We start from the raw sequence: 16214 nt of genomic DNA, 5'->3' as shown, positions 1-16214 counted from the left end.
AGAACTTACCTTTAAGCTTTGAGGGCACTTTCTTGTCACATAAAACTCCAGAAGTGAGCCTTCATTTCAACCACCCGGCCCCAATACGATGTGTGACATCCTCGTTAATCTCCCCATTACCCTTAATCATAGACCCCAAATACTTAAAACTCTCCCTCTTTTGAATGGCCTGAGAGTCCAGCTTCACAACCACGTCAGCCTCCTGCAACACATCGCTAAACTTACACTCCAAGTACTCCATCTTGGTCCTACTCAAATGAAATACTTTAGACTCAAGAGTCTGTCTCCAAATCTCCAACTTATCATTAAATCCTTCCCGAGCCTCATCAATCAATATCACATCATCAGCAAATAACATACACCAAGGCACCCCCCTCTCTCCTTGATTATATTGCGTCAAAACATCTATTACCAAGGTAAACAAAAAAGGGCTAAGAGTCGATCCCTGGTGCAACCCTATCAAAACCCAAAGGTGCTCCAGATCTTCACCTATCATTCTTACACGAGTCTTCGCACCATCATACATGTCCTGAATCGACCTAATGTACGTCACGGGCATCTCTCTAGCCTCTAAGCACCTCCTCAAAATCTCCCTAGGAACTCTGTCATATGCCTTCTCAAGATCAATAAACACCAAATGCAAGTCCTTTTTCCTCTCCCGAAACAGCTCCACTAATCTCCTCATAAGGTGAATGGCCTCAGTAGTCGAGCGACCTGGCATGAAACCAAACTGATTCTCAAAGATAGTCACGATCCTTCTCATTCTCAACTCTATCACCCTTTCCCAAATCCTTAATTTATACATCATTACACAAAAAGATAGTAGTGAATTTAACAAATACAATAAAGTAAAAGAATATTTTCAATAATTGAGTCATTTGTCACAACAGATGAGTGGTCTATTGCAAGAGATAAGTGATTTGTTGCTACAGAAGAGTCGTTTATTGAAAGAAATTAAAATAACAAAGCTACTGTATTATTTTTCCAACAAATGTTTAATATTCTTCAATAGGTTATTAATCTATTACAATATATTATATATCTGTTAAGATATTAACAATATTTTACCATAATATTTTATCTTTGTCCAATAGGTGACTAATCTCCTGGAACAGATGAGTCATCTATTAGGAATAATCGAAAACTTAGAAAAAATAACACTAACAACAATAGAGGACAACAACAAAAAATTAATCAAGACCATTCTCTAAGATTCAAGAACAACAACAACAAGACACAAATATCAACACTTACACAACGATGATCAAGAACAACCGCAACAACATAAATAAATTCATATTCACTGAAGAAGATGCATAAATTATTTACAATACAACAATCATATCAAGTTTTAAGAGAGAACAAACACCACAAATTGATTAACAATCACATTAACTTTGAAGAGAAGATAATTCTAAGTTTTTATTAACTAAAACTATAATATTCAACTTTTTGTGAACTCATTTCACTATACTTTTACACTCATTTAAAAACACAAAATATAATCACAAATAATTGTTCAAGCGTTCACTAAAAGTTATTGCACAATCTCAACAGTTGTTGAATTTTGTCACAACAAATTTCTCAAAAAAAAAAATCAACTCAAATTTTACTATATTTATAATAATGTTCGAGAAAAACAACAAAAAGGTATCACAAATATAACAACCGCCATATTAAAAGAACAAAATACCACAGATAGAATTTTTCACGTTCTTCTTTATTTTTTAAGCATAAAATTTTAATATTATTAATCGAACTTTGAAGAGAAAAGAACTCAATTCTTTTTTGTCTTCATAAACTCAAAAGTTCTAAATTTTGTTTAAAAAAAAAAAACTTTACCTGAGAAGATAGAGAAATTCACACTTTTGAATGAAAGAAGAAACAATAAAGAAGTCGAAGTTGAGATCATTGGAGGTTGAAGTTTTCGGAGATGGCAAGTCACGTCGTTCTGTTATGAAATGGGAGCAACAATTAGGTTTGAGAGAGAAAAGACATTTGCACTTAGAAAAAGCTGAATGGAACGATTTTAATTTTGATTTTATAAAAATTAAATTTTGTTTTTGGATTAATTGGATCTGAGGTTTTCTTGATATTTTGAAAAAGTTTTAAAATATTAATCTAATTCTCAATTAATTTGATTAAATTTTTAAGTGACGTTTAATCTTAGCTAGTCAAACATGTCACCAAAATTTAATTGAATAATTAAAATACACCTTTCTTTCAATTTTTTGAAGAGAAGTGGATATTTTGGCATAAACCAAAAATTTTTAGATATTTAGAGGAAGAAGAAGGAACACTTAGGGTGTGTTTGGTATGATGGAAAATATTTTCCATGAAAAATGTTTTCCTAGAAAATATTTTCATAGAAAATAAGTTGGTGTTTTACTTATTTTCTTATGTTTGGTTGTTGAATAGAAAATATTTTTCAAAAAAATACCTTTATGGTGTTTGGTTGGTGAATAGAAAATATATTTTTTTCTACCTAAATTTTAACTTTACATAAGCATGTGTCCGTCTAATTAAAAATATAATATATTTTCTAAAACATAATATTTAACTACACATTTTTAATCATTCGGTCAATTTGTATGAGATGTGACATCAAAAATTATCGTTCATCTGATCAAATTTAGAAAATAATATAATTTTTTATCACGTATTAATAAAATAAATTTATAATTACGTATTTTTTATTTTTTTATTTAGAGAAAATACATCAAATCCTCCCTGAACTTGTAGCCAAAACTTACTTTAGGCTCTAAACTAATCGGGCAACTATATGCCCCCTTTAATAACTTTCAAGTGAAGTAAATACCCCCTAAAAATATACCACTCTCACAAAGGGAGGTGCACTACACACGCGCCCACGTCATTGTCATGTCACTGCCACGTAAATATTTATTTAAAAAATAGTGCCACACACACACACACACATATATATATATAGAAAAAATAAAAATAAAAATAAAAAATCACTTTCTTCTTCACACCACCCACCCCCAACCCCCACCTCCATTGCCACCCATACCACCACCGCAACATTCACCATTAACACAAAATTTCACTCTCACATTAGCACCATTAATCACATTCATCTTCCACCATTAACACACCATGTTTTTCGACGTCTACTAACACTTTCCTCCAATTTCAATTTCAATTTTATTTTAATTTTTCATATCCACAAAGATAAATGAGACTCCCTTCAATTTCAATTTCATTCCAATTTTTCATATTCACAAAAGTTATATATATTGTGATGGGTGTGTCTATTATGACGAGAGAAAAAATGGAGTCTCGATCGTGATGGGTGTATCTATTGTGAAGAGAGACAAAAGTGGATTCCTCTGTATTCAATGGAAAATTGACCCATCTGTTCCTTGATTGTGTATGTGCGCGTTTCTAGTGAGGTGGGTGTTTTCCAGTGATGTGTGCGCCTTCGCTATTCACTCTCGATCTCACTATGTGTGTGTGTGCACAATGATTTGTGGAGTGAAAAAAGAAAAAAATGGAGTATCCGATTTTCCAATGTCACATTAAAAAATTTTATCAAACTTTTAGAAAGTCTCAATCATATTTGGCAATTGGATGAGAAGAAACCAAGATCTTCCAACTTTAATCTTGCTTCTTATGATGACAATTTACAAATAATGCACCAACAACATGTTGGGGGATGGGGGTAGGGTGGGGTGAGGGGAACGAGTGGGGAGGGGTTGAGAAGTCGAAGAAGTGAAGAAGAAGTTGTTTTATTTATTTATTTATTTATTTATTTATTTATATATATATATATATATATATATATATATATATATATATATATATATATATAAAGAATTTGTAAAATTTAAAAGGTGGGTCCCGCATTTTTTTAATGTTTTTTGGTTGTTCACTTGCAGTTTTTTTTTTAAATTTGTCACTCAGCAATTTGAATGGCAAAAATTTCACTTGAAAGTTGTTAAAAGGGGTATATAATTGTCATATAAGTTTAGGGTCTAAAGTAAGTTTTGGCTATAAGTTTAGAGGTGATTCGATGTATTTTCTCTTTTATTTATTAAAAAGTAACTTCTTAATACAATTTATGAAAGAAAGAGTCAAAAAGAGTGAGCTAGGTGGTACTTATTTGACAAAATGAAGCAATAACTTTTTAAAAAAAATGGTAAGAAACGTAATAAAAAGTTATAATTTATAAATTCTAATAAAAAGTTTTAATTTATAAAAGTTATAAAGTTTTAATTTATAATTTAAAAATAAAAAACTCAGTGTACTATTACATCACTTCTTTATATCAAATCATGTAAACATAATAATTATTACGTTTTACAAAAAAATTTGTAAAACGTAATAAATTATTATGTTTTATGAAAAAGCTTTTGTAAAACATAATAAATTATTACTATGTTTTACTAAAACTTTTTTACTGCACACATCCGATATCAAGCCGTTAAAAAAGGTATAAAACATAATAAATTATTACGTTTAATCTATTTTGGTAACTTATTAAATAGGTGACCTATTTTAATTACTTTATTCATATTTTGATTTATTTTGGTTTCAAGTTTTCATAAGTCACATCTCAATATTTTCTTGAAAAATTACTTTCCTCGTCCATGAGGGAAGTCATTTTCTTTCAAATGGAGTAAAGTGAGTTCCTTTAGAAAATATTTTTCCAAAATTATATTGCAATCAAACAAGGAAAAATAGAAAAATATTTTTCAGAAAACATTTTTCATCATACCAAATACACCCTTTTTCTATCATACCAAGCACACCCTTCCTTGTCTTTGACGAACTATCTTCAAACATGGAAAAATAGAAAAATATTTTTCAGAAAACATTTTGCATGATACCAAACACACCCTTTTTCCATCATACCAAATACACCCTTTTTCCATCATACCAAACACACCCTTCCTTGTCTTTGACGAACTATCTTCACTTTTGTTTTGGTCTTTTGGACGTGTTAATTTTGTTTTTGTTTTCTTTTTTCCTTTTAATACACCCTCCGTGTCTTGAAGAGAGACACAAAACAAGATGTTTGTCACTCATCTTCCAAAGATTTTCTTCTACCCAAAACCCAAGATTATCATCACTTCAGCACTCTTACCCAAATCCAAAACGACCCCACTTTCCCATTTTTCATCCGTCACTTCAGCCGCCAACACACTCCTTCAACAAACACCAGATTTACAAATCAAGAATTTGGAAATTGAACGTGTTCAAGAAAAACCCCACTTTGAAATTTCAGTTGAAAAGTTATTCTTCCCACCTGATACTGATGTTTCTTCTGGTTCAAGGCCTTTGAGTAGTAGGATTTTGAAAGGGTCAAATATTGTGCTTAGTAAGTATGCTGGTGATGCTCAAGTAGAGCAAGCTGAGTTTGTGAAAAGTAGTGTGGAGACTGAGGAGTGTCCTTCTGATGGGTTGCCTGAGTTTGCTCTTGTTGGGAGGTCCAATGTGGGAAAATCTTCTTTGCTCAATTCACTTGTCAGAAGGAAAAAGCTTGCTCTTACTTCCAAGAAACCAGGTTTTTCATATACTTTTTGTTGAAGTATTTTATAGAATTGCTGTTAATGTGATGAAGTGTGATTCCTGATAGTTGAAAAGATGTGATTTTTGAGGGCTGAAGTTGATAATGTGTGATTCTTGACTATAGAAAAGATGTGATTTTTGTGCGCTAAATTTGAGAAAATGTGATTCTTGACAGTGGAAAAGATGTGATTTATGAGGGCTAAATTTGATGAAGTGTGATTTTTGACAGTAGAAAAGATGTGATTTTTTAGTGCTCTTTGGTTCATTAAAGATAGATGTTTGAGCTTACATAGCTAAAATAGTAGGTCTTCACTTAATTGAGAAATTAATGATCCTTTCATTATTGATTACATCTTTGTGTGGACTGTGGCTTCAGCAGTATGTTAACTTCTCACAAGGTAACGTTTGGTGAGTTACTTCATATTGACTTTTGAACAGTTAATAGCCAAGGTTTTGGTGAAGCTTGAAGGTAACAAAGATAGCAGAAAGGATTGGATAACAGGAGAATCAACAAATCAATTGTATCTTTCAACAAGTTCCAAGTAGTAAAATCTGAAAGTGAGCTTTGTTTTAGAGGTTGATTTCCCTTCTAAATTTTGGAGACTCTAATGAGCAAGTGATTTCTTGTCTTTTGATGTAGTAGACCTCACTGAGTATGTTGTTTTTGATGCAGTAAACCTCTGCCATACCCAGCAGCCCAATAGAGATCATTTCCCATTTTGCCTCCTTGGTGATGTAAACCCCCAACCTAATGAATAACAAGTTTTTTAACTTTAATGAAAGATAAAAAGAAGGTTACTTTTGTTATTTTGGATATTATAGTTCATTAGGTAGGTTAGTTTTACATTTCTCTCTTGCCTTGCTAATCTTACTGATGGAGGACCTATAATTTCATCATAAAACAGTTCAGCTACTTAGGAATGGATAGATTCCTAGGGAGCTTTAGATTAACAAAGTGACAAGGGAGATGAAGTGGAGGGAAAGGGGATGCTCAGGGCTTTTTTAGTGACAAATGCTGGGATTTTTTCCTACAGACTGTACGGGGGGAAAAAGCTGGAATAGTTGGCTCAAATGCGGATGTGGAAGAGATGGAGGAACATAAGTACGATGGCACGCTTTTTGGCATAGCTAGGACCTAGTTTATAGGGACAGAGAAGAATTAAGGAGAGGAGGAGTGGAGGAAAACAATACTGGGTTTTCTGAAGTTTTTCTTTCAACTTCTGCTTAACCTTGAAGATGCATGCTCTCGTATAAGTATAGTAGCTTGGAGTCTTTGAAACAAGCTAGTCAAAGACCTTACAAAGACTATATAAGGCAGCCTATGAGCAGGAATGTCTCACACCACACTGCAATAATTTAATAGGACTGTGATTCAAGGCTTGGGTTGTCCGGTCGAATTCCTGAAAATGTCAGTCTCTTCAATTACTTAAGTTATAAGACCATGCCTTCTCTACTTGGTATGGGAAGAAAGACTTAATGCAGTTGCATCAATTTTATTCTCATTATTTCATCCGATTTCCTTCTCAATGCTTCTGTCTCTTTCAATTACCACCAGTTGTCATTCTACTGTGAGATCTGACCAACTGTTATTGAGTTCCTTGGAATGACCACAATCAAAACTTGATATTACTGGGTTTTCCACCTTTACCATTGTGCTAGCCAATTCTTCCTGGTGGGTACAAAGTGCCAGTGTCATGTCTTTATTCTATTTTTTATGGGTCATCTCTGGTTATATTCACTCCAGTGAAATTGTATAGACTGTACCTGTTCGAAAAAATTCTATAGGTTGTAATCTTTTCTCTATGAGGTATGCAAAACGATATAATTAATGACTTCATGTTACATGTCAGTAACTCAGTATGTGGAAATTTTGATGGTACATACCTTTTCTTTTTTCTGATAAATTTGATTAGTGGTGGTAACGCTCTCTTTGTTTAGATAGGCAAGCCAACTTTGACTGGAAACTAAATTTTAAGCAGCTAGACATATCGGCATCATCTTATGAAGCTTCCCATATGTTTTACCTTTCAAGATTATCTTTACAGATTTAATATAAGGAACCATAAAAGTAAACCTGCCCTTTTTAATTGCAGGAAAGACACAATGCATCAACCATTTCCGGATAAACAATAGCTGGCATCTTGTGGATTTACCTGGCTACGGGTATGGAGTTCACTGCAGAATGTTTAAATAAAGTTGTGTATACTTTCCTGCAGCATTTTGAAAAACTACTATAATATGCACCCAAGGGTGTGGCCTAGTGGTCTAAAGTAGGTTCAAGACCATAAGGTTTCAGATTCAATTCCCATATGTCCAAGCCTTGTTGGATAGATTTACCCGGTACCTGTGTTGGTAGGAGATAACAGGTACCCGGTAAAATTAGTCAAGGTGCGCACAAGCTGCCTGTACACCACAATTATCAACAAAAAAGAATTACTGTAAAATGTGATGCTCACATTCTGTCATGCCGATGCACTTTCATGATAGCTTATCTGATGGTTTTCCTTAAGTTTTTGGTGAATAAGTCATCGTTACCTGTTGTAGTTTGAAATGTCAGAACTCCTTGCTATGTCATTCTAGGTCTGTCAAACAAGGTTGACTAAATTCATATAGAGGATTTTTTATTTCATGAGAAGGAGAATATTAATTACATAAAACATAAGTTGCAAAGTTGAAATCTATTTCTAAAAGTAAAAGATTAAAATCTAGAAATAAAGTAAATTGCTTCTTAATAGATGTGAATAGAACCTCGCATAGTGCAGTGTGTGGTTATTGAGCCATGGTCGAGGAATATGGTTAAAGTGCTGGATTGAAAACATTTACACGTCATATTGTGATAGTCAGGTTGATGCAAGTTTTGGCCGAGTTTACTAGATTTAGCAAGCTGTCCGAAAGACAGACTGAGATGTTTGAAAATGCTCGAGCATCTATGGAAATGTTCTTTGAGTCACTTTATATAACAGTTGAATGTTTTATTCCCTCTCCTATGTAGATCCACTTAGAACAAAGCTCTTTCTTGTGCATTTAGATTATCGTGCGCAGCTGCAAGCCACTTTATTTTGTTCTCTATCTTCATGGTGATCAACTTCTGTACAAACTCTCCTCTCAATCATATTTTTCAAAATTTCCGTCTCTATCACTCCCAAACGTTCATTAGAATAAATAATGTTGCTCCTTTTCATGCCTCAAATTGACATTGTTAACGTGTATGTTTTTTTATGTGAAAGCTTCTTCTTCAATTGTCATGGTTAACAGTACTTGCATATTCAAGATTAAATGCTGACTTTCTGTTATATGGTGAAGATATGCAGCTGCACCACATGAAGTACGAACAGATTGGGCCAAGTTCACCAAAGATTATTTCCTAAACCGACCAAACCTTGTTTCAGTCTTCCTCCTCATAGATGCTAGCATTCCTGCAAAAAGGATTGATCTTGAATATGCAAGTTGGCTGGGAGAGAATAAGGTGAGATTTGGTCTAAGTTATCTCCTTTCTAATTTTAATAAAAGACGAATCTATAAGATCATATCAAGTTAATATGAGGACTCCTTTTGCCATGTAATCATCATTTCAAGTTCTGATTTCTTTCCCCTATTCTTCAAGTTGTTCCTTCTCTGTCTTTGCTATCTGCATGATCCTGTGAAGTGTTAAATCTTTATACTGCCTATTCCAAGACGACTCATTACACTTAATATTAGAGAAAAATGGAGTGCCCCCTCCATCCCCCACTTACTACTTTGGATATCATTTTGCCCCCACCTAAACAACCGATATTAGAAATGCCTAACCAATTTGTTTCTAATGTTGATGCTTTTCTGTTTATTTATGAGGAAACTTTTCCAAGTCTTGTGCTGTAACGTGGGTGCTCTGTTTCAGATCCCAATGACAATAGTTTTTACCAAGTGTGATAAACGGAAAAAGAAGAAAAATGGAGGAAAAAGGCCCGAAGAGAACTTGCAGGATTTTCTGGAGTTGATAAAGAAGTTCTTCCAAACTGCACCACCTTGGATTATGACCAGTAGTGTCACCAACCAAGGCCGAGACGAGATACTGTTGCACATGTCCCAGCTGCGAAACTATTGGCTCAAGCATTGAGTTGCCATCATATGCTTTATTGGTGGTGTGACAATTTTGTCCAACATCTTAAACTAACCTGTGTTGGCAAGTGTTTATGGAAGAATCCAATGCGATGGTTAAGCACAAGTATGTGCAGGGTGCAAATTGGCATCGTGAAGAATGGGGTGCCTTGGAAGCCTGAGTTATTGGAACAAATGGAACCATAGAGCCTTGTGGTTGCTGCCTTAAGCAATTCTTGTTATTGGTTATGCTTTCAGAAAACTTATTATACCCGATCTGGAATCTGTCACTAATTGAATAGGCTGCAGTCTCCCGTATATACACATAGCTCTCTTTCTATTTGATCTATGTAACGTTTGTTTCGCCGAAGAAATGGATTTGATATTGGTGGCATTGTCATTTATTTTCGTGACTAGCTGGTAAATGGTTTTTGATCAATAAAATGGAGGCTCTTTTAAGAATCATTTCCTGGTCAAATTTGAAAGGCGAAGGATTACAATGATTGGCATGACGAACATTAGGCTTTTGGAAATGAGATTAAAATATCATGATTTTAACATATTTTGAAATACAAAATTTAACCCATAAATTAATATTTTATAAAAAAATCCTCATCATTTTAAATTTTGTTAAAAAGAGTCGCGCTAGACATAACATTTGCCAAAAAAAACTAATGCTCGGCATGAATATATTCTGTATCGGGTGAAAAAATTATAGTAAATAATAATTTGTTGCTTATTAACATTATATAAGAATAGGAAAAAATTTAGTAGTTCTCACAACTTGTGAAATTGTGAAATTTTATGTTTATGAGAAAACATACAACTTGAAAAAATCCAAGTTACCTGTCCAAAGAAACAACTTCAACATCGCCTCAAATAATTTGCCGTTATGACTCTAGTCCTCTACAAAAGAAGGTTAAAAGTGTTCCACGTTCCATTTGTTTCTAGGAAGATGCATATTGACCTCTCTCCCCCAAACACCAAACATGTCATAAGACGGACTACCACTAGCATTCCCAAACTCATTTCAATGCAAATGTTCCGAGTTCAGCAGCAGTGTTATAGGATGAATTTGCAACATTCGAAGTCCTACCTACCACAACTAAAAGTATATCATTAGCCTTTAAATGATTAGGCTAAGAGGAGTGGGAAACGAATACTACATCAAAGGCAAAGCAATCCATAGGACAAATATCTTAAACAACAATATCTCCAACATAACAAATGAGAGGTAATATTCAAACTTTGATTCATCAACAAAATGGAAGGCAAAATCAAAATGAAACAATGTCAAACTGCTTCTTTAGAAATTTAAGAGGGTGCAGCAGTGCCCTTCTTCCTTGGAGTTGCCTCGGTTCCTGAAGTGCCCACAAACAGAAAAGCCAGTTATTAATCAAGCATTTAACACGACCAAAGTTTGCAAGCTCCAGGTTTAAGAAGAGATGCAGCTATGGTTCCTATATTACATATACAACTAGCATATATATAATTTACACATTCATCCTTAAATTTGTTAGTCTCTACAGACTGTCTTAAACAGAAACTAGGTAAGCTTATATACCTAAACCCATAACTTAAGCAATGAGTATCTCTACACAGACATGTTCATGTAGTGTGAAAAATAATGGATACGGAAGAAAAGATTACAAGAGAAATGTACCAAGCTGAGGGAACCCAGATAGAGAAAGGAAACAAAATCTGAGCAAAAGAAAAACCCTCGAATTGGAAAGGAGATAAATGTATGCCCCCAGAACAAAGCCATCAAGAAATCGATAGCCGAAAGAAGAGGCAAGTAGAGGAAAGAATTATTTTACTGTATGCATGTCATAAAAACAAAGCAGTCTTCCCTCAAAATGGGACCTACAAGACGATAGTAACCTGGGCAAATTAATTAAGGGTGACAAAAAAGTTTCGAAACTAAAAAAGAGTGACACAAGTATTAAATATTGAGTAGAGGTGACAATTTAAGATTAGTGTTAATGACACTAATTTTAAAACCCTCTAGTTTTATTATTTAACAAAGATCCATACCCCATATTTACACAAAGATCCCTACATCAACGCTTGCAGCAACTTCGATAGTTGCTTGTAACACAACAACTAATAGTAGTTGTTGCAGCAATTACCAAAGTTGTTGAAGCAACTCTCGTAGTTGTTGAACCAACTGTTGCTGAAACAACTCTCGTAGTTGCTGAATTTACTAAATTATTTCTTCATTGATTTTTAAAAGAAATCAAAAATTGTCTTCTCAAACTTTTCAATTTTTTTTTATAAAAATAGTTCATGAAAATTAAAAAAGGTTTAACGAAATGAAAAGAGAAAGGAAAAGAAGAAGAGAAGATGGAAGAAGAGAAAAATCTATAGAGAGAGAAAAAAATAAGAAGAAGAAGATGGGGAGAAAGAAAAAGAAGAAAGATTGAAAGATAAGAAAAGGGGGGAAACTCTAAAATTTGAAATTTGGAGTTGGAGGACTTTTTAAAAAATTAAAAAGTTTTTAAAAATTACATTTTACACCCCAATTAATTTAATCACAATTTAAATGAAGCTTTGACCTTAGCTGGTCAAAGTTGTCACCATTTTTAATTGAAAGACTTTCTTGTCACCTCCCACTTAATTTTCCCTAGTAACATCTAGAAAAAGTATGCATAAAAAACATAAGTTAGGGCTGTTAGCATTCGCTAGTTTTTTTGTTTTTTTTATGATGACCACAAAGAAATCATCCTGGGCGACCCTTAGGACCACTTGCAGCATTCAAACACGGGCATAATGGGGCTCCCTACTCCACTTAAATACCAGGCTTCGCCATATGGCGCAGGGATCAAACCTGTGATCTAACTCACAACTACCTCAAGCTTTGCCACTTGAACTAAGCTCTGGGGGGCTAGCTAGTTTGTCTACTAGAGATATTCTAAGTCAATAGAATCTGCGAAACCAAGGGTTAGATACACAAGGTTGTAAAATTGAAGGTCCAAGAGAAAATATTCTCTATTTACAAAAGTTGATAAAGATAACTTACCTTCTCTGAAGTTCGTCTTAAACCTGCGGGGCACATTGCGGAGATACCTCATACGACCAGTTCCAGTGGTCTTTCTTCTAAGTGCCTTGACGCTCCAGTTATCTACAGCCAGATACAATAATCAGCAAATACTATCCTCCTTATTAGGTTGCAAAAAACACCCAGAACAACTTGTATTGCATATTGAAACTAAACAACTGTAGCAATGGTTTCTCAATAACCCAATTGGATCTCCGAGCTGGTTTCAGAAATCAAACATAAATCTAACTTCAGTACGTTCATAATGTGTAAAAGTTCCCAACCCCTTTATTTCTTTTTTGATAAGAAGAAAAGGTTGGGTTTGAAACAGATACTTGAAAACTAATCACCACGAAGTGCCCACATGAGACCTCAGATCCCTTTATTTCATCTATATTACCATATTTAAACTCTTTGTTTTTTGGCTTGACAGTTGTTTAAGATTATGGACGGAGAGGTCCGGTCTCTATTTCCCTTTCCCATGTTTGAACCATATGGCCAGAAAGTACTTACAAAAAATGAAGTTCAGTAGCAAACAGATTTTAATCGATTTTCTTGTAATTAATGTTACTCTCAAAGGTAGATAACCAAATCCAAACACTAGTTTCCAAAACCAATTTTTTCCAAACCAACCAAACACTTAACGGGTATCCACGAACCAAACTTAAGACCTCAAAAACAAATAAGATTAAGCTTAATCAAACAATCGTGGACATGCAAAAGGAATATACCAAAGTGTAGAAGAACACAATAGCTAAATAGTGTAATCTGATACTATGCAAATGATTTTTATACCATCCAATTCATTAGTTAAAGCTCCAGGTAAAATATGAAAAATTAAGATACAATTCCAGTAAGACATCACAACTAAGCTACCACCAACCAATACCCAGCAGCCCAATACCACTAAGATGATACACACAATCCACTAGTATCTAAACCCATTCATAATCAGTACAGGGAAAATCCAACACAAAATAATACCACACGGCTGCACACTGACACCAACCCCCTTAAGATGGCTTGGACAATAGTTCTTAGTTGTCTAGGCAAGGTCAAGTACCATAAGTCCATAACTGACTTGTAAGCATGCATTATTAACAGCTTGAACCTAAGTTGCACGGATTCTTCACTTTCGACGCCGCACCCGTGTCGGATTCTCCAAAAATACACTAGTTTTGGCAAATCCGACACACACCCATTGACTTTTTTGACGAGTCCGAGCAACATAGGCTTGAACAGGAGCTGCAGATAATATACTCACTTCATCATCCTTACACCTACCAACTCCAACAAAGAAACATTTGAACCAAATCATTTCCAGTTCCATCCTCTTTGCAGCTTACATTTTGTCACCAGATATTAGAAAAAAAAAAAGGGAGGGGGGGGGGGGGGGCAGCCCAGCCCAGTGCACTAAAGCTGACGCTATGCGCGATGTCCGGGGAAGGGCCCCACCACAAGGGTGTATCGTACGCAACCTTACCTTGCTTTTCTGACAGAGGCTGTTTCCAAGGCTTGAACCCGTAACCTCCTGGTCACATGGCAGCAACTTCACCAGTTACTCCAAAGCTCCCCTTCTTTGTCAGCAGATATTATAAAGTCAAAAAGAACCCAAACACTATGAACTTTAAAACCAATTGAGTTCCCATTAATTTCACTCAATTTACCCAGTTCCCTTAATTGCTCAAAAATTTCAATTTATACGTGCAATCCCCTGAATGCTAGATGACGGTCTCATATTCTTTTGTACATAATTCTTGACACAATCACTGATTTTTGATCTTCTTACAAACCTTCATAATAATCTTTTATCTGTGAAAACCATAGGGAATGATGACCTTGGGTTGTCAAGTGGACTTATTTTTGTCCCTTAATCCCCAGCTATTATACATATCATGATACGCCATAATCTAGATCGTTTGTCCATCTCAGTTTTAAGGGATCTTTTTGAGCTAATAGTAAATTGCTAGCTCAGTGACCATGTCAATCAGTATTTTAGTAATTACATATTCAACAATTGGAAACTAAAAGGACGATCCAAACCAAACAGGGCCCTAGTTTTGATGAGATTCAACAATAACCACTTATCAACTGAAAAAAGAATACATCAATTTGACATCCAATTGAAGTTGTCATTCTAGATCCGACAAGTAAATTGCAAGGGCCAAAAATATCATAAAAGTAAGCAAAGAAAACTCAAACCAACGAGAACTTCAGAACCTATTTTCATTATTTCAAGTTTTCAACTTACTTAACCACTTTCTTTAATCAAAATGATAGTGCAAAGCACTAGACTTTTGACCTAATAGCAACTAATAGGCTCAGTAAAACTGACCATCTCAATCATATATCTTAGAAATAACTATGTAAAAAACAACCAACTTTTTTTCTAATCCAACCCAGACAAGCGCATACTTCAATGAAATTCAAAACTACCCTCAAATCAACTAAAAATTTCCAACTTAAAACATCTTTAAATGTCAATAACAACAAAAAATTAACAAAAGGGTGCTTCAAAGTTAAAGAAAAGCATACATTTTCTAAGACGAGCAGCAGGGTAAGCACAAGCAGAACAACGACTCTTCTGGATATGGAAGCTACGACGACCACATCTAACACACAGTGTATGAGTCTTATTCCTCCTCTTGCCGAAACTTCCTGTTCCTTTTCCCTTAATTTACATTAAATCAAACAAAACAAAAATCAACAATTTAATATATACAGTTAACCATTTATCCGTGCGTTCTTGTATATTGGATAGTTACCATTTGTGCAGCTTTTCCCTTAAGCTTCGAAGATGCTCTTGGATAGAAAAGCGTATTGAGTTGCAAAGGAATTAGGGATTTTAGGGTTTCACAGATCTTATTTGGGTTTTGCTTTATGATTTGGGCCTGGAAATGAAGTCCATTTGTGTACTTTGTTTGGTAGGAGTTGCACCATTTAAAACACATCCACTTTTATAGAAATCATTTAAGTTTAGGGGGAAAAAACATAGAATAAACCATTTATAATCTATCTTACGGGCCCGTTTGGCCATGGACATTTTTTCCTTTTTTCCGAAAAAAAATTTCGAAGTTGGAAATTGTGGTGTTTGGCCATGAAAATTTAGAAAATAATTTCAAAAAAAAATTCTGAAAAGAGAAAACAGGTTTTTGTTGTTTTCACAATTTTTCAACTCCAATTCCAACTTTTATTATTATTACATATAACTCAAATCTTTTAAATTTTTACATAAAACTCTCCTTATAAAATTATTTTTTCAATATTACGTATATAGCAATTTTAAAAAATAAGATAATTATAATTTCAAACTTAATACTATCCTAATTAACATATATCTCTTTTTCTCTCTCATCATTATTTTTATCCCTTATTTAATTTTCTCCTTTATTTAAGACATTATTTTACTTTTAATTTATGTTTATACCCATAAATATATAAAGTATTATATTTATAATAGAAATATACAAAGTATGTTATATATAAAGTTTATACCATGTATATATCATATACACACATATATAAATATACAAAGTATTAAGAAACATACTAAGCATATTTATAATAT

At 34.0% G+C, this 16214-nt stretch overlaps 2 protein-coding genes across 2 annotated transcripts; one reads left to right on the top strand and one right to left on the bottom strand.

Moving 5' to 3' along the window:
- Window positions 1-4898: 4898 nt before the first annotated feature.
- Window positions 4899-10013, top strand: LOC107856052 (GTP-binding protein At2g22870). Its single transcript, XM_016701047.2, has 4 exons — window positions 4899-5527; window positions 7626-7695; window positions 8836-8998; window positions 9410-10013. Exons 1-4 carry the CDS (start codon window positions 5035-5037, stop codon window positions 9626-9628), a joined length of 945 nt encoding a protein of 314 aa, XP_016556533.2. The 5' UTR covers window positions 4899-5034; the 3' UTR covers window positions 9629-10013.
- Window positions 10014-10795: 782 nt separating this feature from the next.
- On the bottom strand, window positions 10796-15625 carry LOC107856053 (60S ribosomal protein L37-3). Its single transcript, XM_016701048.2, has 4 exons — window positions 15412-15625; window positions 15182-15317; window positions 12629-12730; window positions 10796-10970 (listed from the first exon to the last, which is right to left on the bottom strand). The coding sequence occupies exons 1-4, from the start codon at window positions 15595-15597 to the stop codon at window positions 10924-10926; spliced, it is 471 nt and encodes a 156-aa protein (XP_016556534.2). The 5' UTR covers window positions 15598-15625; the 3' UTR covers window positions 10796-10923.
- Window positions 15626-16214: the final 589 nt, after the last annotated feature.

Source organism: Capsicum annuum, chromosome 8 (assembly GCF_002878395.1).
Source record: "Capsicum annuum cultivar UCD-10X-F1 chromosome 8, UCD10Xv1.1, whole genome shotgun sequence".
Lineage (NCBI taxonomy): Eukaryota > Viridiplantae > Streptophyta > Magnoliopsida > Solanales > Solanaceae > Capsicum > Capsicum annuum.
The sequence above is the reverse complement of the archived record's forward strand: the minus strand, read 5'-3'. Positions and strand labels throughout refer to the sequence as shown.

Excerpts from the sequence above, each read along its gene's own strand:
- LOC107856052 (XM_016701047.2), top strand. The coding sequence starts at position 5,035 with ATGTTTGTCACTCATCTTCCAAAGATTTTCTTCTACCCAAAACCCAAG. Across the intron at positions 5,528-7,625 it reads TCTTACTTCCAAGAAACCAG|GAAAGACACAATGCATCAAC; the intron begins GTTTTTCATATA and ends TTTTAATTGCAG. Across the intron at positions 7,696-8,835 it reads GTGGATTTACCTGGCTACGG|ATATGCAGCTGCACCACATG; the intron begins GTATGGAGTTCA and ends TATATGGTGAAG.
- LOC107856053 (XM_016701048.2), bottom strand. The coding sequence starts at position 15,597 with ATGTGTTTTAAATGGTGCAACTCCTACCAAACAAAGTACACAAATGGA. Across the intron at positions 15,318-15,411 it reads AGGGAAAAGCTGCACAAATG|GGAAAAGGAACAGGAAGTTT; the intron begins GTAACTATCCAA and ends ATGTAAATTAAG. Across the intron at positions 10,971-12,628 it reads TAAGACGAACTTCAGAGAAG|GAACCGAGGCAACTCCAAGG; the intron begins GTAAGTTATCTT and ends TGGGCACTTCAG.